The sequence below is a fragment of the Formica exsecta genome, unplaced genomic scaffold, assembly GCF_003651465.1.
Source record: "Formica exsecta isolate Colony F162 unplaced genomic scaffold, ASM365146v1 scaffold178, whole genome shotgun sequence".
NCBI classification, from domain to species: Eukaryota; Metazoa; Arthropoda; class Insecta; order Hymenoptera; family Formicidae; genus Formica; species Formica exsecta.
Genome location: NW_021849095.1, coordinates 533,194 through 558,066, shown reverse-complemented (window position 1 = coordinate 558,066; position 24,873 = coordinate 533,194). Strand labels below are relative to the sequence as shown.

The 24,873-nt window shown below is 32.3% G+C and overlaps 2 protein-coding genes across 3 annotated transcripts in view; one reads left to right on the top strand and one right to left on the bottom strand.

Moving 5' to 3' along the window:
* Positions 1-437: 437 nt before the first annotated feature.
* On the bottom strand, positions 438-6,176 carry LOC115233593 (importin-11). Its single transcript, XM_029804096.1, is given in 20 exon segments — positions 438-710; positions 786-927; positions 1,253-1,512; positions 1,583-1,679; positions 1,752-1,989; positions 2,076-2,268; positions 2,339-2,503; positions 2,588-2,808; positions 2,892-3,003; positions 3,076-3,258; positions 3,369-3,409; positions 3,544-3,699; positions 3,803-4,066; positions 4,208-4,413; positions 4,415-4,570; positions 4,641-4,754; positions 4,845-4,945; positions 5,180-5,311; positions 5,643-5,727; positions 5,822-6,176. Coding segments are annotated over 18 exon segments (2,877 nt in total). The 5' UTR covers positions 5,303-5,311; positions 5,643-5,727; positions 5,822-6,176; the 3' UTR covers positions 438-605.
* A 1,319-nt stretch (positions 6,177-7,495) lies between these two features.
* LOC115233587 (protein sickie-like) overlaps positions 7,496-24,873 on the top strand; it is a 184,864-nt gene continuing 167,486 nt past the window's right edge. For both annotated transcript variants that reach the window (XM_029804091.1, XM_029804090.1), the window contains exons 1-2: positions 7,496-8,259; positions 21,738-21,835. In XM_029804091.1, the coding sequence (XP_029659951.1) occupies positions 21,770-21,835 (66 nt within the window). In that variant the 5' untranslated portion in view covers positions 7,496-8,259; positions 21,738-21,769. The remainder of the gene's footprint in view (positions 8,260-21,737; positions 21,836-24,873) is intronic.

Genomic DNA, 24,873 nt, shown 5'->3' with positions numbered 1-24,873 from the left:
ATATACTTTCCAGTATTTGTATAACATTGCTTTTGACACTGTCATACGTTCATATACAAAAGCATTATAATCTTATATATTCGCATGATAGGATATCTTCCCCCAAATGTAAAAAGTAAATAAGTCAACGTTGCAACTATCATCTTGCAACAAATCATTGAATAAAGTAGTTGTATATTACTCCAATGTTGCATGGTAATATAACTATTCTGTAATAAATAATTTTTTATATATATAATTTAATTGTGCATGTATATAGTTTAAATATTTATGTTAACTGTGTTGTGTGTGTGCGCTAACACCAAATTAATACATTTATTGTAACAGTCTTTTGAAAATCATTATAGAAAATAAATCTTTCTCTCCTAATTAAGTAATCATATTTATGCATTCAAAAGCAAAATTAGGAAAGAAAGGAACCTTCCAATAGCACGAAAAGAGAGAGTAGGATCTTTTATTATCAACATTATTAATACAATGAAACAGATGGTAATATCATACAATAAAATAGTGCCGTTTCACAAAAAAAGAGCGCTGTAAAGCTTCTTTTCTCATACCTTATATAATCGAAATCCTCTGTATTGCGTTTTGATCTTGCGCCTTTCTCACAGCGATATGTAGTCCTTGAGTTGTTCGTCAATTTCAGAATTGAGGGTGAGCATCAATTGATCAAATTGATTATCCCCAACTATACTTCGCAGCATAATCAACTAACAATTTCAAAAGAATCTTCAGTCTATAAGCAATAGTTAAATATCCAAAAGAAAATATTAAAAGATGCTTACCTGACTTTGGAGAGTATCTTTCAAGGATATACTATGCACAGGATCGCTGAAGGCGAGTCTCTTCTGTCGTTGAGCATGCTCGGTTTCGTAATCCACATCCTCGTACTGTGATGGACTGGGCTGATCAGTGATCATTAAAGAACTAAAATAATTTTCATCTCATTAATTACACGTTTTGATATATTTGCCCACTTTTTATAAAAATCTTGTATAATCAATCGAAGTAATTGCAATAAATTAACCTAACCTACTGGAGTACTTTTCAGCGAGTAACGACTGCAAAATTGTTTTAAATGATTATAAGAAATTACAGAAACAAAATAATATTGTTTTTTTCAATAAATATTAAACTATTATGTGAATTACCAATTATATTACAACATTGGAAATGATTGAAGTCTCACATTATGACTCGCCTTTACTTCGATTGTAATCTGTGCATTAAAAAAACGCTTCTTAAATCTTACTCGACTGGGTAGCCCATATCGTCAAACTTAGTGATGTCGTTAAGCGTCTCGACGATGTTCGATATTATGTACGGAAAGTATTCGAGAACTGTAGGCGGACTGTTCGCTCCAAGGAGAAAGCAAAGCGCGAGAGCTAATAATTTCCGCCCTTCGGTCTGAGACACTAACGGCATTCCATTGATCCACCTATGTATCATCTTTCCGAGCACAACCTCTTCTCTCGTTTCAGTACCTATATTCTGTGCGAGATCGCTGATCACCTGCAAAAGCAATTCATATCTTTGAAAAAGTCCGTCCACTGTGAATCGCGGCTGAGATCATTTTTCTTACCTGTACAAAAATATCGCGAGAACTCAACAAAACTCTCGCAACAATAGATAGATTCATAGTCATAACCATTGGATACTCTTCGCCATTGTAAACACTCCTGTCAAAATATGATATTTTAAGTCTCCATACAACATGAATCTTTTTCAAAAAAGAAAAAATATCTACTTACTCGAATATTTTTAATAAAATGGGTTTGATCAGTTCTGCGCCTTGTTGAGGGGAAGCTCTGAGACAGATCTCGAATAATCTCAACGCCATCACTCTGCCGTCCGCCCGTAGATCGCTCAAAAGCGCTTTTAGTGTTTCGATGACCACTGAGCCTCTGTAAGTGAAGAAGTCTTGCGGGTTCAACAACACATAAGCTTGAATTATGTACAAACATAAACGTAGATTCTCCGTGGATTTATCTAAAAATATAAGCAAAAAGGCTGTTATCATTTCATATCATCGAGAACTATTAACAACTGTTAACAACATTAAAGATATCGCTAACCTAATAATGCTGGCATATTTCTGAAGAGATCCATTATAGCTGGTGTCGGAGCAGGTGCATTTTCCAACAAGGCATACCACAATTCCAATCCATCCTCTAATAAATAAACATGTCCCTCTTGATTGACGTCGCAACTTAGAGCTACAACACCTACCACCAATGGCTCCAGAATAACGCTCTCAGAACCTAGAGCCTACGAATACATGATAGCATTAGAAAAAGAGGCATCAATCTATTGATTCGAAGGTAGATCACATATTTACCTTCTCCAAATGTATCAGAGTCGACACTATAGCACACCGCAGCATATTATATTCCTCAGATTGTTGCCAAAGTTCAGGTAGATACGAACTGAGCGCACCGACATGAGGCTTAATTCCACTGCCAACACGCTCGATAATAAACGATAGTACATATAATACGTGCATCTAAAGGATAAAAAAATTCATAAGAAATAACACAAGATTATATTGCAAGGATACGAAAAAAATAAACGTCTATCTTTTGTGTACCTTTGTATCACACTCATTCACTTCCTTAAGAAGCGCAAACAATAACGAAAATACTGGTTCCAAGAAGTGAGAAAACTCCTCCGAATTGAACTGAAAATCATCAATTGCCTGTTTCAAAGCGTTACTCGCTGCTAAACGAACTCCCAAGTCTTCTTCAGGATTCAATGCTTCTATCATGACCTTGTACAACTCCGGTCTCAATTCCGTGCTCAATTTAATATCTGCAAGAAATATAAAATTCACAAAATACAAGTAATGAATAATTGCTTAAAGCATATTATCTTCCAGCAAAATATCAACATACTCGTCCATTGGCCGATTAACCAACACACACGTCTTCTGATAATTCTATAATTATTACTTCGAACTTTTAATTCCTCTTTCAGAGTCGTCGAAAACCACTGATCAAAATTTACCTGTTGAATAAAAAACGTTTATTAAATCAATTAAATATTCACGGGAGAGATATTTAATAATATTTTTGGTACCTCGTCGTACAAATCGAAGGCGGCCAAACCGACCGCGCGGTAAACTGCGTCTTTTACTAAAATCGCATGCAAATTATTAGGATCGACAGGTTGATGATGTTGTCGCATTAGATCAACCAGAACCGAGGCAAGAACGTCTCTAAATTGATGGAAGATTGCCAAAAATAAGGATTCTGTGCAAGGCTACAACACAATATACATTCCCATAAATAATCATGATATATATTTATATAATAATTATTAATTATAGATATAATCTTTCATTAATACTTGCAATGCCTTTAATTACTCACCCTCAGACTGTATTTCCATGACTCTCCACCATCATCGACAGCTGAAAAAAGTAATACTTTTCATATTTTGTTTTCTACATTTATAAAATGTTGTTTTTTTTTTCTTTATAAAATTACTCGGAATACACAAGTAAAAATGTATCATTATACTTATCGAATATAAATCTATGCTTACCAAAACTTTCTGGGTGAGTATCCCATGTTTCAAGATCCATGGGTGTCAAAAGAAAGTAATGCGTGACAAGTCTGGAGCAAATTTCCGTTAATATTTCTGGTGTGAAAAATTCTTGTTTCAATTGGTACGCCCTCAATACCAATGGATCTTTCGTCTCTGTTCCCCATAAAAAAAAAATTCAATTGTTGTTAATATAGATAACATATATAGAACATAATATAAATAATCTAAACAAGTAAAAATGATACAGCTTATGTACCTTCACTAACTTTAGCTGGTCTATAATATGACGATAATAAAATATTTTTCGTTAAATTCAGGCATTGAATGATAAATTTTTCGTATGTTAATGCCTGACCTGCTTCTGTAAAGCAATAAAAAACGGAAAACTCTAAGGAAGTCGGTATGAGTTCCACGTAGCAAAATGGGTGCATCTCTAACACTCCTATTAAAACTTTGGTCAAATGTATTATAAATTTGTCGCACACATCCATCTGTACGCCTCTAGAAGCTAACGTTTTTCCTAAAAACAAGCAGAAAAAAAATGATATACCGTTTTCATATTAAACATCAAACGCGTTCGCATTTCTATAAACAAAAATAAATATAAATAAAATAAATATATAAATTAGTTCTTTTAAATAATACTGAAGAAAGTACTAACGGCACTCGAGACAGGTCCTTGCACGCTCGAAAACGACTTTTAAAAACAACATGGCATCTTGAGATTCAGATGGCTTTGAAAAACCATTTACAATCAGCTGCCTAAGTATTCTTAATAGTAGGAGTGCCTTCTCCAAGGCTTCTTGTATCTGACTGGCGTCGGCCCCATTTGACGCCATAATCAGAAAGGATTCCGTATAGGTATTGGAAGAGCCTCTGACCATCGGCCAAGCGCTTAGACGCCAAAGCCTTAACAACATGATGCAGTGTTAATAATGCTTGACGTTGCACCAGAGGGTTTTCTCGCCTTATATTTTCCAACAATGTTGGTACTAACGTACTCCATTCTCTAGGGCAATCGTACCTACATATGAAATAAAGAGATTAGCATGCTAATTAATTCATTACGATATATTATATCACACATGTTATACCTTGCTATCTTAGCAATAAGAACTGCTAATTGTACAGCTAATGGATTTACAGGTTCTTCAAAATTTCTTAGTAGATGCTGTCGTAAAAATTCCTTCTCACTGTCCTCAATCGAGCTAAAATAATGATACATATTATTAAGTATATATCGATAATAATATTCTAGTATGTAACACTTTCTTTTTTTGACACAAATTATCCCTTACTTTGGTGCATTTTTCCTCCAGTATCTTTCAACTCCAATTTTTAGATATACAATAGCCATCCATCTAACTTCGACAGCCAAGGAATGATTTGAAAGAACATTCTGAAAACAATTTTATAGTCATTTATATTTTCAGATCATATATATAATATTGTAAGAATTGCCTTCCCTCATCTCTGTATGGTAATATTGTAAGGCAATTCTGAATAAAGATAATCTAATATATAAATATATATCATTGTTGTCCCATGCAATGTTCCATAAATTCAATACGTGCATGGAAAACATTATTATAGACTTATATAATAAATTCTCATTTATTACATAGTAACTTACGTATAACGCTATATAAAATCCTTGCTGAATCTCCCATTGCTTCAATGTCTGTTCTGCAGATTTCAGGACATTAGGGTCTTGGCTGACCGCCTGTCGTAAAACTTCTATAACTGCGGCATCCATGTCTTCTTACTAAACACATGTGTCAATGGGAGGATTAATCACATTCTCGATATAACAATGTATGATCTTTACTCTATTAATATCCCTCTCTTGTCATTATCTTTTATTATGGCAGCATCATTGTAATATTACATAATTGCAACGTCTTGCATTATCTTTTCAATAAAAAAAACAAAGATCTAATGTAGTTCGCCGAGAAATATTCTATCAGAATCGAAAAAACATGTGGTTACAAGATGAGTTGCTCGCCGCAAATTTTACATCGACGAAGCGGACACGTAGCGCGGAATATATATCGTACACGCGATTACACGAGATCCAATCGCGAGTTTCTCATTACATCATTTCTCGTCGAATTAACGACTAACGTCGTCATCGTCTCCGTCGTCCTCGTCCTTGTTCCCGGTAACGGGATGTCTTCTAACCTGTACAATGCAGGCGTACGGGGAAAGAAGTACGGCGGCGAAACGCATGTACGACAAAAGAAAGAAAAGAAAACTAAAAAAAAAAAGATATTACCTGCCTCGCAATCGATCCCGCAGACTCTCATTCCGTGTGCTCCATTTGTCGTTCTGCGTGGGAAAGAGAGAGTATATTTACGTAGTAAATCGATACATAACGAAAATCCTCCGGCGATCGGCGATCCCTCTATCGTTCACCGGAGTGTTCACACACACATGTGCACCCGCCGCACGGACACACACGCGCACGTGACACCTTCGGAAACGCAACGTTCTTTCTTCCGGTTTCCACCGTCCTGTTGTCCTGATGCGTCGCTCTCCTTTCTTCTCTTTTCTATTCTCTTTTTCCTCTCCTCTCGCCGCGCACGTCAGCGGTCAGCGATAGTGACAGTTGTGCCGCCCTGCCGCCTTCTTACATCACGCGCGCGGCGAGATAAAGCGCAAACTTCGCGCCGGCGAAATCGCTCGAAGAGCCGGTGATCCTTCGTCGATCGATCGGCATTTTCCCTTACATCAATGCGTATATAAATACCGTTTATAATAAAATTAAATTAATGCTAATTAATTCCCCGAACGGTTTTCTTGCGATTTCTTATGGGAATTTATATTTTCAATAATTATACTCATTACTTTATCATGACTTGCAAACTTTATCCGGACAATCTGCTTTTATTCCTCGTCTCTATTTAATTCTCAAATAATTCTGCTAATACTAACAATAAGGACAGAAATATAAAATTTAATGGTAATAAATGTAATGGTAGTATTTGAGAGAGATATATATATATATACACAGGGATGTCGTCTCTCCGTGGCAATCGGCACTGCATCCATGGAGCGAGATTCCAACATCGCTCTGGAATCGTATGTACTGTGTTAAAGTGGCGCAAGGTGTGAGGTCTGAATAGCTCAGTGGTAAGAGCAGTTGCCCGGAAAGCGAAAGACTCGGGTTCGATTCCCCGATTCAGCTACTCCTCGTACCTGCATGTTTTTTCAGACCCGCGTCCCAAAAATTTACCCAGGGCTGACAGTCTTTAATAGTATCTAGTCGGTGATATATGATGTATGAAATCTCGATATACCGTGATAATGATTGTCTTATGAAAAATACATATATATCACCGAGATACTATTAAAGACTGTCAGTCCTGGGTAAATTTTTGTGACCATGAAGTGTGGGTCCGATAGGCCCGGAGGTAATTGAAGAATGCTGACATTACCGGCCGTTTTGACTGCATCAAAGATAATTACACGAATTATTTAATTCATACGGTTATTTTAGTTCATCCAGTTATTATTGTTTTATTATCGAAAACACCGACGAGATATCATTAAAGACCGATGGGTCTTCTGGAATTTAGCATGACTGAAAAAAAAACTTGCTACGTGCTACTGTAGGTAAGTATAAATCATTGTCGATAATAAAACGATAATTTGGTACAATAAAATGTTTATTTCGTTCTTATTGAGGCAGTTACATAAAAGATATACATTTTCGGTAATAAAACAATAACTCGATGAACTAAAATAACACGCAGCGAGTTTTTTTCCCCTCACACTATATAAGAATAATAAATCCCATAAGACGTATATCTTTATGATATCTCGTCGGTAATCACGTACATACATAAATTGAATTTTCGCGAACGATGTGAAATTAGCAGCGCATATGTCTCTGTTATGAGCGATCTATGCTTTTTTTATGTCTATGGTCAAATCATGTCTGATCTTGTGATCTTGTCCCGAGCGACCGTTAGTGCCGTTCTCGCCGTGTCTCGCATTTACGCGTTATTGTTTCGTTTTAAATGCGTCGCGCGTGCGGCGTAAGTGTCGAGAATGTTGTGCAAAATCACGAGGGATCATCGCATCGCGTGAATTATCGTACGCGCGATCGTAATTGCGATTTTTCGATCGGTCTACAAAAGTGAGCGAGTATCTAGTAACTAGTACAATGGCGAAACGATTACGACAACATATTACTATACATCCAAATATAAATTCGCTCGTTACATTTATCACGGGTCATAGGAATGTGTTTTCATTCTCTATTTCGTCAAATTCTCGATGTATAACCGCGTTATTGTTTGTAAACGCGTGTGCGCGCAAAAAAATGTTGATTACGCAGCCGCGTTTCTCCTGTATTGACACCCCACACTTCACCTGTCTATCCTCCCACCTCCCAACTCCCACTCGCGCTACGTCAGACGACGCACGGCGCACGGTACGGCGCACGGCGTGCCGTAACTGCCGTACAGTCAGGGACAGGGAGTGAGCCACAGTCAACGTTTGCCGCTCGTCGCTGTTAGCTGCTATGTCGCGGCGTGTCAATCCGTCCCGATTTCATTTACATATCGAGCGCGCGAATTATTTCTTTCGAAACATATCGAGTGCGCGAATTATTTCTTTCGAAACATATCCGTAAAAGTGTTTGTGTCGGACAAGAGCTGTAGGATACGCACAAGACACGCATCGAGCTCAGCGTAGCGTCTGGATCAGGTGAGTCTTACTTGAAGATTGCAACTTTACGCGGTGATAGATTTGAACGGTTATCGATATCTTATGTATAATATTGTTACTATATATGTATAATGTAGTGAGATAGGGTAATTTTTCAAAGTAATTTATCCATTCGATTATATAACCTGTCGCGTAAAATATCGCGAACCATTTGTAGTCGATTGAAATCGCGCGCGCGCGATCGTTGATCGAAATTTTATACGTAGAATTCTATTTAGCAATATATTGTATTACATATAATCATTTATTCGTTTGTGCGTGTGGATATGCGCGTCTATATACACGGCTTGATTTTATTTTAGCATGTTGAGAATTGTGTGCGCATTATAATACAATTATTAATTAATGCCAATTTTAATCTACACATATAGGTATATAATAATTATTACAAATTATTAAACTGCAATATTATACGATATCTGATTGAAACAAGAGATACATTATTTATTAATATAATATTTTTCAAATCTCTTTCTCAATAATTACAATCTTTTCAAAATTCTAAAATCCCGTTTTTTATTGTGTGTATGTGTGCGTGATGCTTCGATACATCTTATAATAATATATACTGCCATAATCGCGCGACAGCATGAAGAATCATTCTTTCATTATACACCATTGTTCGTGCTTTTATTTCGACATTATATCGCCGTTACTTGGACAAGAAACAAACTTCAACTAACGCACAATATCTCGCGCGCGAAAATTTATCGTGTTCAAATATTAAACTCGTCGCGATGTATATGTATGTGCATGTATCGCGTCGCGTTATTTGTGTTTATATCAAGTTCACGGGAAATTTCCTCTCGTAGATCGGGAACGACAACGCGACAATAATATAATAACCGAAAATATCATACGAGCACGAGAGTACTAAATTGAATATTGTTTTTTCCCCTTTTTTATATTTAATATATGCGACGAGAAAATATATTTATTATTTTACGAATTTTATCCAGTAAAATCATAATTATTTTCAGAGATAAAAAGAGAGGAATTAAGATGAAATTTTATAATTTTTGCGAGTAGAAAATTTTTTCAACTAATTACAAAAATATAGTTTGTGTGCGTAATCAAAATAACATTAAAAAAAAAAAACGAATCTATCTCTATTTGCAAATAAGTTCTGTAATATAAAAGTATTTAAAGATAATCATTGTTATTAGAATTATGAAAAAATAACATTACCTTATATCACGTGGAAATTTTTATCTTGGTGAAATCCGTAAGAGAATTACGGAGTATAAAATTACGAAAATACGTGTTATTCATATGAAGGTTTTGTCAGGAAAATATCTTTATATCAGGCAATTTATTTCTTCTTATTGCTAAAAAATAAACATACTTTTACATATCATCTCTTGGTATTTCAATTAACTGAGAGGACCGATGCGATTGCCAAATTTGGCATTTTCTCGCCGATATGCTTTTGGTACGCGGTTGCATAATATATCTTTATAATCGAGTATATCTGAATTTGAGCGTCGAGCTTATTGCGCGTGTTTAAATTGTAAATGATTTTTTTTTTCCATAGCCTTTTGGAAAAATATTTAGTTTGGTAAATTCCGATTAAATGTGGTAGAAAATTGCCACAAAGTGAAATTCTATGCGTGTTTTCAATTTGCTCGGTATATAATTAAACGAACTACAAAACTTTGCATAAATGAATATTAAATTTATTTAAAATATTAATGGAAAAAAATAGAATTCTATATATAAAGTAATTCTATATATAAAGTGAAATACATTTGCGCACCATAAAATTAATATTCAATATACAACGATTTAATTTTAGATAAATTAATTAATACGAGAGAATAAATAAATTTTCTTATCTTTTCTTTTTAATGTTAACTTAGATATTTAAATCTTTTATACTCCAGTGCATTAGAATATCATTTAATTAACTAAAATAATATTCAAGAATTAAATTGATTATAAAAAACATTGTGCAGAATCAAATCGAACGCTTATAAAGTTTACTTATCAAATTATATAAAAACTCAATTTCGTAATCGATACCTAGTCTTTATTTGGCTTGTAAAAAGAGAAAACATTTTAAATAGACTTTTTTAATGCTAGTAGATGAATGCATATCGTCCATTAATGCAAAAGGATAGTGAATAGTGGCACGCGTTAATTTTTGCACATGATCGTCCTTACGATTAATAGTAAAAACGAAGCTGTCTCTATTCCGGTGCTCTTCAATTCGAAAATCTATATGTATACATATATTGTTCGTACTTGTTTACTTTGTATAGATAGGGAGACTTATATCTTGATCGAATTTCAACACTCGAGTCGATATGATACTTGATACGTTATTGTGAATCGGAAAAAAATCACAATGTGAAAATTGATTTTCTCTTCAATACTTCCGGGATATACGTATTATTTTTACTACAGTTTAAAAGTGACAATTTAAAAAAATTATTAGAATTTAATGTAAAATTATTAATATTTAATTCTTTCATTAATAAAAAGAGAGCATATCTTCTTGAAATAAAAATAACTTGCCAATATAGTTTGCACTTAAAATTAGAAGAAGCTATATTCACAAGAATTATTTTTTTCTTTTTTGAAAGAGAATATCGATATTCTTTGGACAAATTATTAATTACGGCGATAAACAAATTAATATTTGCGTTGAAATCTGCTTTCAGTTTCTTTGCGCTTTTTCAATCGATATTTTTCACCCTTTCTTCCATGCCGTCGATTAAGAATCATTAAGTCAATCAGTGCGTTATTAATTGTTCCGCGTGTTTGATGAAACAAGAGAGAAGACAACCCCTTATTTTTCGGGAATCATTAATCTCACCTACGCTTTGTTGGACGAAATACTTGGCGATTGTGGTAATTAAAAGAAAACATCGCGTGATACGTGCTCGACACTCCGATTACACGAAACTCAACCATTTAATTTCGGAACGTATAATTCAACTAAGATTAATTGAAAATATTAGACTATTAATAAATATTAAAATAAAAAATACTAAAGAGAGAATATTAATATTTTAAATTTATCCAACTTTAAATATTAAAATAATAAAAAAGAGAAGAAAACTTTTATATATATATATAAATTGAACATAATTTATATATATAATTTAATTGAAACTGATTAGTATAAATTATTAAATATAAATCTTTTCTCTATTTTTTTTTTAAATGCTTATAACTCTCTCTCTTTTTCACTTTTAAAATTTTATTAAAAAGATTGTTATCCCCATTGATTTTGATTTTGATCAAGTTTCTTCATTAATTTATTCAGTATATTCCTGTATTTTGACAACATTCCTCCTTTATGAAAACGTTGTAATCTTGAGCTTGAAAAAAATTTGCATTTATCATCGACGTTTAGCGAATTACCCGTTGCATAAACACATGTGCTGATCGCCGCGCTGCGCAAACATTTCCTCGCTGTTATGGATTATAATAATATTGCCGACGATACTTCCTTATCGTTCGTTTACGACCTTGTACGTTTATACAAGGTATTTCTATTATCTGTACGTATGATTTGCTGTTAATTTTTGACGCTGCTAATTTTTCCTCTATTGATTAGAATCGGGATAAAACGAAAATTGCAAACTCACAAAAGTTTAATAGCCGCAGGAATTAAAATTGATTAATAAACGTCACGGAAATATGTCATCGGTGGTGCACGTCCCTGTGAATGTGTTGAACATCCCTAGGCGTTATATAGGACTAACGGGATTCACGTGGCATGAATTGTGAGCCCAGCCAAAGGTCATAGCATTCTATCTTGATCATGATCATTTCCCCGCAGCCATGTATACATTTCTTACGGTTTTTTCTTTCGCTTATATTTATAATATACAAGGGAAAAGTTCTCGAATATAAATATTAGAGCGATTATAATGTTTAGAGTACGGATTATGTGTAGTGTCTTGAACAAGATTTTTAGAACAGATAAAAAATAACACAGTCGTAATAAAGCGTGCGACTGGGGTAACAAGCGGTGAAGTATCGCTGATATTATTCGGTATAAAAATGCAGAAAGACGGACATTATATATATAAGTTTTTATCATGCTGTTTATATTCGCAGAAATATTTAAATAATGTAGGTATATAGATAATTAATTACGTATACAGATAAAATATAATAATAATAATAAATAAAATAATAATAGTTTTAATAAAAATTAAATAATTATATAGTTTAAAGTATTGAGTGAATATGACAATAGAGAGAGAACTAAAGTTGTTTGAAGAGAGTTAACGTAAAAAAAATGCTGTTAATATATAAATCTGTCGGCAAGCTCGTAAAACCATATCAAAGAACACTTTAAACGTAAAACATCGTGTGAGCTGATTTTTATTCCATTGGAGAATCGATAATAACGGTATATCTAATGAGACGCATAAACAATAGTGACCATGCTTTCCCTCCTTCTCGTGTCAGAGATACACGAGCACACTACTGGCACTTTACGGGCTTCATAAAGCGATAAAGACATCCGTACAAGATGCACAGTAGGTACTATCGCACAATAGTCCCGATGTCGGACATGTCCCTTTAATGCGAGTAGGAGGGCCCTGACACCAAGTCTTTTAGCTGATAAAAGCCATCAATGTTTTTTCTTAACTTCTGTTCTTAAATGTAAGTAGTACACATCATTTAAAATCTCAAAATATTTCAGATACAAAAATTATGGAAACATTTTTTATTTATTTATATAATCTTTTTAATAAATTTATAAAAAATAATATATATGTCATATATTATACAGTAAATTTTTTAACAGTAAATAAAAAAATAAAATTGCTTTGCTTCTGTTGCTCAAAATTACGATATATTTATTATATAAAAAGTTTATTGTTAATATTTATTATATAAAATTCGTATTGGTTAACAAATCTCGTCTCACGTGCAAAATGAGATCGCTAGGTGTCGAAAACACGGTGGAATCTCGGGAGGATTTTGACACCTGAAAAGGGTCAACAGTGCAGGCCCGGCTTTTAAATCATTGCGCAAGATGAGACGATTCCTTCGCTGGTGGTCTTCCTATCATACGGTCGAGTTATTAATGACTGTAGCTCTCAAGTAAGGGACTGTGTCCTTCGCGACCCTTCGCGATTATTAACCATTGCTTATTTATTTGAAAAGTTTCATGCGTTACGAGACTCTGTACACATAAATGATTGGCAAATGATGCTCCCATGTATGATTCCATGGGATAATCGTTATTATAACGGTTTATATGGAATTTTTTTAAATTAAAATTGTTATTTGTTTTAATTAGAATTTTAAAAAAATTATAGAAATGTGGTGAAGAAGAAAATATATAATATAAAATATTTATAATTTGTGAGAAAATAGTATCAAGTGTAAAATTATTATATATTTGTATATTTTATAGATTTATAGATTTATATTACACACACAATTTATAAAAAATTCATAATATTAATATGATATAGAAAATAAAAAAAGGCAAATATCTTAACTGAAAATATAATTGTATATTTTGCATCTGCTCTTAATTTTGCAAGAATCAAAATTTACATAATAGTGTTAAAGTTATTAATTAAAAGTAAAGTTAAACTCATTATTTGAAGATTGTCATGCAATTTGCTCGCAATAGATTCATCCCCGGAGTGATAAAATAACGGGGACAAAGGGCCATTCACAAAGCTATATCGCGTGTTCTGCGGCATAATCGCGAACTGCTCGAACTACAATGGTTAGGCAAGATAGAGATAGCTTCTAATTTACTAGCTTTGGACACGTTTAACAAGCATCTCGGGACAGGCAAAAACGTTCACTTGTGATGATGCATTTAATGTATTGCTCTCGATATCTCGATCACGTGATTATCTTCATCTCTTTTTATCTTTTTAATTTTTCTATCTCTCCCATTTTGTTAAGTATATCACTTTATTACAAATATTAATATAGATGATGAAAAAAAAACAAGATATTATACCTATAAAATGTGTGTATATAATATTGATGTAATATATATATCACAATATATGATATTTAGAATATAGAGGGAATTCTCTTGTGTGTGTGTATAATAAATTTATACTTATAAATTCTTTTCTCTTAAACACAAACTGTAAATAATGATAATTTCTGTTTAATTTAATTTTAATTTTATTCTTATTTTAATTTTTGATTGATTTAAAATTGAATAATTAATGATGTAATTAATTGTGCTATTATAATAGCAATTATGATTTACATTTATTAATCTTATTATTATTAATTACCAACAACTGATTTGTAAAGAGTAGTGTTGTTTATTAACACTTGACGATCCACGGTCCGCAGTCCATTTGGAGCTGTGTATGTGTTCGCAACGTCACTGTGCCATCGGTGGAGCGCAAAGTGTTAATCATTTTCTTAGACACGAAATGATTATGTCTTTAAAATAATTTTTTGTGACGAAATCTAAACTCGGTCAAATGTATAAATATACTCAACTTGTCTTCTCGCGTATTATACCGCGCCAAAAGTATCATTAATTCCTAAAGAATCTTCAGAATTTTTAATTGCAATTAGTCTTTCCTTTCCCTCCATTAGAACGATCAAATCATCATGTAAGTGCTATGTGCTAGATTGAGATCGACTAAAACAGAGTTGGAGAGGAGATAGTCTGATGAAATTCATTAGAGAGCTCAGTTTCGTAAACTATTGAGAGATCGGAGAAATGAAAGCTAAAGGGTGTCAAATCAAATTTTCCCGCCGAGTAGGAAGGGAGAAAGCGACATCCGGCGCGCGCGGATTTAATTCTCTTTTTCTCTTTTTTTCCTTTTTATTTTCGCACCGCTCTCTCGATACACCGATTCCCCTATCCTCTCGAAGGTCGCCGACGGTTAAATAAACTCCGAGGTTCTGGGAGCGGACATTCCTGCAAGCAGGAAAAGGAAGTACAGGACGAGATTGGGGCGACTACTCTCGCACGGTCCCCTACGTTGATAAATGGTCTGCTACGCTGAACTTTTCTGATAGAGATATTAATCTTTCTCAGAGCATTCCCCCTTCTTCTTCTTCTTCTCTCTCTCTCTCTCTCTCTCTTTCTCTTTCTCTTTCTCTTTCTTCTCCTACTTCTTACCTTCTTCTGCAGATATCTTCTTCTCATTCTGTAATAATGTCTTTCGTCTGCTCTGACGGGTTTTATCTTTCTCTTTCACACTGCTTTTTTCCTCTTTTTTTCTTTATTTTTCTATTATCTTTATTCAATGTTACAAACAATAAGAGGTGAAACACACGTACGCGTGAACATATTTAATATCTTGCACATGCATGTGATCTTATCTATATAATAAATAATTTAAATAGAATGTATATGTATGTGTATAGAGGAAGGAAGGGAGGAAGGAAGGGAGGAAGGAAGGGAGTTATTAATACAGAGTTATACACAATTGATTAAATTTAAAAAAGAAAAATAATATTTTCCGTTTAGAATTTTTTTCTTTACTCAAGCTTTTTTTTCTATATGGTTTTCTCGTTTTAATATAATATATACAAATAGTAGTAGTATACGAGTGTAAGTAGTATACAAATATATGATTATATATAAGCGTATTTATTCTATTGTATTCTTTTTAGAATACATTTTTTTGCTTTTTTTTAAATTTTCCTTTTTGTTGGTGCTATGAAAAATGGAAGATTATATGTCCACGTCAGAGGGGTGGAAATCGAGATGTATAAACTCACAGCTCTGGCGAAAGTCAATTTTCTCCGTGAACTTTTCACCCCGTCAACGTGAAAATAACTTTGACCTCTCGATACATGTATGTGCAGCTTTTTTTCGCATGTTACACATGTCGGTTATTCTCGCAGCAAACATATTCTAGTGGATTATGCGAGAGAGAAAGGGCGAGAGCCAGAAAAGACGAGGAAAGATATACATGAAAGCTCTCTTTCGATTTTAAGCCGATATACGCCGATAAACAAAGATTTCGCTTTATGATTTGTATCTTTTTCAGAGGAGAGGGAAGATTTAGTTCTTTTTTTAATCCTAAAAAGGATTTATGTTTTTGAGAAAACTTGCTTTAAAAGAAACATAAATCTTTGATTTGAAATCATTTTTTTCTAAATTCTTAGTCAAATTATGATATTTTATAAACTTTTTCTCTTTCAAAAAATTTTTTATTGGTCTTCGAAAGATTTAATATCTTACCTTTAAAGCGAATATTTGCGCAAAGTGTCCTCTTATGAAAATATTGGAATAATTTGTTTTGCGTCATCATTCACAGGTCAAAGATTTAATTAAATTTTTTTTACTTTTGTTTATTTTTTTCGTTTTCTTTCACAGAAAAATTATTGAAATCAACATTTGTTATGATATTAAAGAGTATCAAAGTATTCAATGCTTCGTTTCTGAGAAGATAGGTAATAAAATTTCCAAAGTTGAGCATTTTAAATTTTTTCTAAAACGTTTAATATTGGCAAGTTTATTCCATTTTATAGACATGTATATACATATATACATATATATGAATTAAAATATTTTATATAAAACAAAATTATGAGAAAAGAAGTACCTGAAGAAAAATTTATATATTTAAAAATAGAAACAGCAGGTTTTTTTGACTATTTAATTTGAGAGTTGTACAGTTATAAAAGACAAAAACTTATAGATAACAAATTATTAAAAAAATTTTTAGATAATCTTTATTTAATTTCTTTAAATATGTTGAAAAATTTGAGTTTTGGAAAAGAATGTAAAATAATATATCATAAAAATTTCTGAAAAAATAGCTTTTGGGAAATAAAAATAAAATTAAATAAACTTGCTAGTTTAAAACGTTGTAGAAAAAAATTAAAATATTGTTTAATTTTGGAAAATTTATTACTTACCTTATCAGAAACGAAGCATTGACACTTTGATATTCTTTTTAATATCACACATGGAAATTAATACTTAGCTGTTAGAATTGAAGTTTCGAAATACTGTTTAAAAGTTCTAACATAAACGTGTCTATACACACCTTGAACGCAAGTACGACATACACCTCGATATTTATATACGCGCGAACGAGTGCGGACAATATGGAGTTTCATGGGGTAGAGAGCACACGGTGTGCCACGATGCGTACTATCGCCGCTGAGGTAGGGACAGATCGATAGCATAAGGGGCCCTCCAGACCTTATGGTGCCTCCTCCGCCTTCTCTTCCTCCTCTTCCCTTTCCTTCTTCTCATTTCCCTCCCTGCAGTTCTCTCCGCTTTATTTAGGCTGGCAAAATTAACGCGCGTTTTGCATTACGTCTTAAAGAAGCAGAAAGAGGAGAGAACGCTTTATCTTTGTGCCTCTTTTTATTAACGTGCCATAGTTTGTGAATGATTTTATAGAAAATTTTGTTTCTATAAGTTTGCCTCCTTTCGGGGCGATTTTTTAACAATTGTTCGAAATTATTTAAATGAGATAATTGAGGTTGGAAAACCACAAATTGTGCAGTGAGCATATGGCGTTATTTAAGTTTGTGAAAATCGATATCAGATGCACAAGACTGATTAAAGAGAGAGAAAGAGAGGGAGAGAGACACATTGGTATTCCCCCTCCCACTTTGTCTCTCTTTCTCTTCTCTTTCTCTTCTCTTTCTCTTCTCTCTCTCTCTCTCTCTTTTTCTCTCTCTTTTTTTCTCTCTTTTTCTCTTTCGACACATGGCACTTTATTTCGCAAACACATTCAAGGATGTCGGTCGAGGAAGATATATTTAATTATTTATTGGTAGATATTTTATTATGTAGAACAGAGCAATGTTGATTTTCCGCATATTAAGAGTGAATTATCGATATAAAGTTCTCAATTTCCGCGATTTGTCCATTTCAATGTTCATTAAGTCACGGAACAAGTGGAAATTTGTATCTACAAAATTTGTTAAAATAATTATTAAAACAAGTTTTTTTATTGATGCGTTTTAATATATTATATTTTTTCTGTAAAATTTTATGTATTACAATATTTGTATATATGTTATTATAACGCGATATAGTTATTTTAACAATTATAGTTGTTTTATTTAAGCATGTTGTTTATTTAAAAAAATTACAACTAACAAATTATTTAAAAAGTATCATAACAATTTTATTAACAAAATTCAAGTATTGTGCGAAAACGATAATTCGTATAACTGATATTTTCGATTCCGCGAGAATGGGAAACGAAACTGGAGGGAACTGGTCGGATATAGTGATTAAAGCGATACTTCCGGTGGTCGTTATCGAGCTGCGAAGATAACATCATGGCTTTCGATCACTGTCACAAGGCAAGCGAATGCGTACCAGAGGAGCAAGTCGTACTGATACATCGTTGGAGGGTCGCGACAAATCCTATTCCCAATTCTCTCTTCCTCTTTCTCTCTCTCTTTCTCTTTCCTTTAGCAACATTGCTAATTAGATGCATGATTACATCGACCAACGATAGACAAAGAATAATTAGCACGAAAGGGAAATGGCCCTGTCTGGAGATGATAAGACGTCGGAGATGATAAGAAACTTTTAGAGAATTAAATACGGAAGAGATTTCGATGAAACATAATTTACTAAATTTACTAATTTGTTAAAGAGAAAAATATGGGACCGAATTTTGGGAATAAAAATATGAAGATGTCCCTTTTTTAAGTATGATTATTTTCACTAGCCTTAAATACGACATTGTGTAAATTTCATAATTAATTTGTATTGTAATAAAATATAAGCGCACAAATTACCGCGCTGGCTCTTGATTGCCTTTTATTCCCTTATCATAATTAATGCTTGTACGTGAAAGAGAAGGAAATTTTTCTTGAGTGTTCTATATATCTCATATGAAAAAATTTAAATATATTGGAAGAAAAGATAATTCACATATTTTTATAATTTTTAAATATGATTGAAATACATAATTATAATTATTTTTTATCAAATAGAGAATTTTGATTGGAATAAATATTACAAAACTAATAAATTTTATAATTACTTAATAATTTATATAACTCATATTGTACGTTCTTTTATTATATACGTTAAATGTTTCTTCATTTAAAAAAGATTATAAAAATAAATAAGTAATTAGAATGAGAGTACAACACAATAGAATGTTTGTGTGTGTATGAGAAAGAAAGAGAAACAGAGAGAGAGAGAGAGAGAGAGAGAGAGATCTTCTATATATATGACTAATCGAATATGATAGAGAAGAGGAATGGTAGGAGGAGAATCAAGGTATAACGGTGAGAGAGTAACGTAAAGTCGTTAATGCTCAGCCAAACGTATTTGTAATGCCATAGAGAGAAAGTATCAATTGGTCACGATATACGGGATGCCTATTTGTGCTATTTAATGAGCCTCGACGCCGTTAAATTCTTATGATACTCGGCGCTCTCGTATTTTAATGCACTTCCCGTCTCCTCTAGAAAACCGTCATATTATATCGCCATATATGTATTATATATAAATGAATTAATAACATATTGTGTGATCAGTTATTAGCATCTATTTTATATTATTGTCTTTCGCGGATTACACAGATTTAATAAAAAACCAATATAAACTTTCGTGAGTATCAGGTGAAAATGAGCACGCTTTTCAAGTGAAACAGAATTGTTTGAGAGACCGTATTTTTATTTTCTAAAATAATATCTGCACGATTAGCATAGTTAACGATGGTTCGAGACAATTAATAATTCTTAGTTTATTTGAAAATTTCAAAAATACTTTATATCTCCGTTGTATTAATAAATATTTATTTTACGCCAAATTTAAAGAATCTCTTTCGTTTCTGATTTAAAATTATAATAAGATTTTCGACTAATAAAATATAAGAAAACTATTTTACAAAAATAAAGATATTTCTCTAAATATAAATTTAATTACAGAATAAAAATATGTATTTTTAAACAACAGGATTGTTTTATTAAAATGAAAATTGAAATTCAACAAATTTCCAATTGCGCATTGAAGTTTGAGGGTCGTAGAATATTATATCGATCGTAATAATAGCGAACGGATGCGAGAACAATCGTAATCGTGGATGATTCGAGACTATACGTGAGTACCGTATGTCCATTTGTCGCGCATTAACGGTGTTTATGCTCGCAGCCAGCAGGGACAATTCGCGTGCATCGTTAATCACGATGAATTTACCGTGATTAATCATGCTTTTCGCCCGATTAGCTTTCCTCCCACCTCCTGTCGACTTTTCCCTCTCGGTCTCCTCAATTTTTTTTCTTTTCTCTGATTTTCGTTTTACGATAATATCAGGAACTTACTCATGAAATTCACAAGATTAAATTTAAAAAAAACTACGCTGTATTTTACAATAAAAAGAAAAAAAAACTATAATTAAAAAGAGCTATATATACATATGTATTATTTAATGATTTTTTTATCCACGATCTAATGTCTTTTTATTTGCATATATACTTTTTTATTTATTCTAATTAAATTTTGATTTAGGAAAGCTTTCTTACTTTATAAGTTTATTGTTTTACATGTTTTTTAATTAATTAGAAATAAAATTAAAATTAAATTTAGAGAGAGAAGTTTGCATAATTATTTTTTCCAAATTTTTAAAAATATTTGTTTTACGCACACATATAATAATGCATAATAATAATAGCTTTCTTACATTCGTTTTCTCAATTTTTCTGGATTGTAAATATAATAACTCGTATTGATTTGTTGATGAAAGAGGATAAAATTATTGCTCGAAAGCCAACGAGGAAAATAGCTTTAGCGGCTCGCGTACATACGCGTTTCCTGGGAAAAATGTCGGCGGGAAACGAGGTGGATCTTGAAAGAGAGATCGAAGGGTGGAAGGAACGGGAAAAGTAGAGAACCACCGTTGTCCTCCCTTCGACCGGATATGTCATTTGGTACCTGGGTCACGTACCTCTTCGTATTGACAGGCCAACCAGCAGCCAACCAGGAGGCCACCATCCCGCTGCTTCTCGTCACTACACGCGATTCTCGTTCCGAGATGTCGGCATCCTGAAACAATCGCGAAAACTCTTCGAAAAACTATTTACTAATCGAAAATATTGCATCTCGAAATAGATGGCAATAAAATAGAACAAATAGAATAATGTTATTTATTTTATTTCAAGAAAATAATATATTTTTGTGAAAATTATTTTGTCATTATATTTAATCTTTATGTAATAAATGTTTAGTTTTTTTTTTTTTATACAATACCTTAGAAATAACGATGAAACAGAAAAAAATAATTGTGCGTATATTATTTATATTTTATTTCAGGAAAATATTTCTTAAATTTATTTCTCTACTGTAGTTTTGTATAATTAAATATGTCTCTAAAATAGTAGTGATAATACTGAAGATTTATTTCTGAAAACAGGATTAATTAATTTGATTTTACATGTGATTTCTTAATCTTTGTGAATTTTGTTTCTAGTATTACATATTGCATAAAAATTAGGGAATAACCTACGTTGTAGTAATTTATATTAATAGTTAATGTTTGTTGTTCTTGTTGCAGCATATCGGGTGTCTCGCAGTGATGGTACAGCGATGAGCCTGCAGGCCCAGGCTCCAGCCCAGCGATCTGCGAGGTACTCCCCTCAGGAGACCGTCAAGGTGAGTTTTTACCAAGCGTTCTTTATTAGTAATTATCGAGACGTTAAAGGCAAAATAAATAATACCACTCATTATATTTAAGCAGAATATTTTTAAATATTTAAATATTTTATAAAGGGATTATAAGATTTTTCAAAATTTCTTAAATGTTATATTTCTCTCAAATATATGTTAGTCTATTATTTTATAATTTTTGTGATGAAGATTTCTGCTGTATTTATAACATTTGCAAATGCTTCTCTTACGAAAAGTTGTTTGAAATACCAGTAGAATTATTTAAAACGTCTTTATATATTACGTAAAATTCGGCGTTATGCAACAACACAAGCAGAATTTATTTGCCTTTTTTCCGTCAGACGATAATTAACAGCGAAATTCGCTCTCGTGGTGATATCGTTGTCGCGTGGACCACGTTATGGCCCGTTTGCCATCCATGTCCTATTGTTAAAATTTATCAGGAACTATAGAACTCGGCTGTATGCGAAGAGAACTCCACTTTTTTTTTGATATGCTGACAATTGATATGCCAACTTCATACACATGAGATTAATTCCTCACGGCTGACTGTACATAGCTTGTTTCACTTGACATCCGCGTCATAAAGAGAGAAAAAAACGAAGTACAATGAAGTAGAAAGTATCTTCAGAGTCTAAGGGAACAATTAGACAAAAATTATGAGGTCGAAATAAAGAGGATAATTAACGATATATTAATTAATTGAATAATAGTAATGTAATAATTATTAGAAAAAAATTCCAAATCACAATTCTCAAGATTAGGAAATTCAAAGATTACATATTAAATAATAAAAATTAAATAGCTAATAAAAATAAGAAGTTAGAGAAAATTAGGATATTATACAAATAATGATAACATATTTAGAAATTATTAATAATTGAGGGAGTAAATTATTGCTTTTTATATACATATATGTATGTGTGTATATTAAATTGCAAAGAGAGATAGTGAGGAAGACGCAAATCGCATAATTTTTCACATGGATGTCACACGTTGCTATTTCCTTATAATTATCTTGATTAAATATTCTTTGGTGTACGTAATTTTGCAAACATCAAAACTATAGCAAGTTATAATAAATTAAGAATATATTTAGTAATGTTTATCTTTATTTTAAACAAATAGATTTACATTTGGAATATTATATATAATTTGTTTGCCAAATTATCAACACTTCACATTTAAGTGAACAGTGTTTATATGAAACACTAGGTTTGATTTATATATTATTATTTTTATAAATATATTAATTTTATATAAATACATTATAAATGATAAAAGAGAAAATCTTGAAAGAAAATTCTTAAAAAAAAATTAATATATTTATAACAAACATTTTAAGATAATTAAAAAATTATTATTGCGGCTATCATTATCGGTTACTTTAACTTCCTGTATTCTCCAACCCTTTTTCGGTCAGAATTACTAAAAAAGGGAAGTCGCGAAGGGTCGAAAATTTAGCAAGGGCGTGCGTGGAAGATTCGCAAGAAACATACTAGGGTGCGGTAAGATTCTGCAGGCGTAAGCCAATTTAGCGCGTGCTAACCTTTCTTTCTCCATTTTTTCATCTCTCGTAAAGTTCAATTTACACCATTCAGTTTTAAAAACTATTCCGTCATTTATTATGATTATTAGATATTTTTTTATTAAGATTTTTAACAGAAACCATTTTTAATATAATATTTAATATATAAAATGTATGTATTATATAATCATATATATGATGTGTAATATTTAATACATATAATTCATTGCAAACATGATCAAAAAACACTTTTTAATTTAAAAAATTGAATTAACTAGCATGTTATATACATATAAAATATTCGAAAAGCAGATTATTTTCGAAAATTTATTAATTATTTTAGTTTGTACAATTTATTTAGAATAATAGAAACAAATTGTATGAGATAGGTTTAATATTACGTATCGTAGCGTGCGTCGAGTTAGGCGTTGTATCTTTAATTATCCGCACAGTCGAGGGACGAAGGAGGACTCGAGGGATACTGCGAAAGCCACCCAGAGGGCTGCAAAATGGTATCATCTCGTTCTTATGGTTGGGGCGTGGTTCTCTTCTCCTGGCCATCGGAAATTCCTTTTTTTTTTGCTTTTTTTACTGAATATCTATGTAGAAGACAAGAAGCATCTTCATTAACATTGTAAATGAGTCCATAAACATGCAAAATTTCTTTATTACTATATTTTCGTACTATTATCAACTAAAATCAAAGATTTTTTATAGTGCTAAAGTTTGGAAAATTTTGAAAGCTAATAGTATCCAAAAATTGATAAGCTAAAAATGGAAAGTCTGTTCTTTCTCAGAAGATTAATATTTCGTTTGCTTACAAATCGTAATTTATGTGATATTCTAAATCCTCTTCAAGGTTAGAGCTTTTCATAAAAAATTTGTAAGAATAAGAGATTTGTGTGTGCGAGTATATGCGTGGGCGCGTTTTCGAATTACAAACGATGCCTCCTCCTCTGTCCAACCCCGTTTAGTCACCGGAAGATAAACTTGGTATGATCCGGGGACATGCTCCCCGGTTAGTTACGATACTGTCACAAGGCGTGTTGCACACGGCTTTTAAGAGAGCCCGGCATTGTGTACGCGCAAGCCGGGACCGGATGTTCGCGGATCATTTGACCGGAAGCTGAAGGTTCTATTGTAAATGCATGCAATGTTTCTCCGATAGAAAAATATTGCATGCATTTACAATAAAAACTGCAATGTAAACCAATACGCGATACCAAAAAAAAAAAAAAAAAAAAAAAAAAAAAAAAAAAACAGGATTCAATTGAAAAATAAACGCTCAGATAGACATATATTTAAAAAATCTAAATTATGTAAAATTTAAATGACAAGATAATTAAAACTCTTTTAGAAAGGGAGAAATATCTTTTCATTCTCATTAACTTGAAATTTTTTTAAACAATTTCTTTAGTCTAAAATTCTTATTCTCGAAAATAATGTTAAAATATACCTGTACATCTATGTCTTTAATTCTTTTACATGCGCAGGA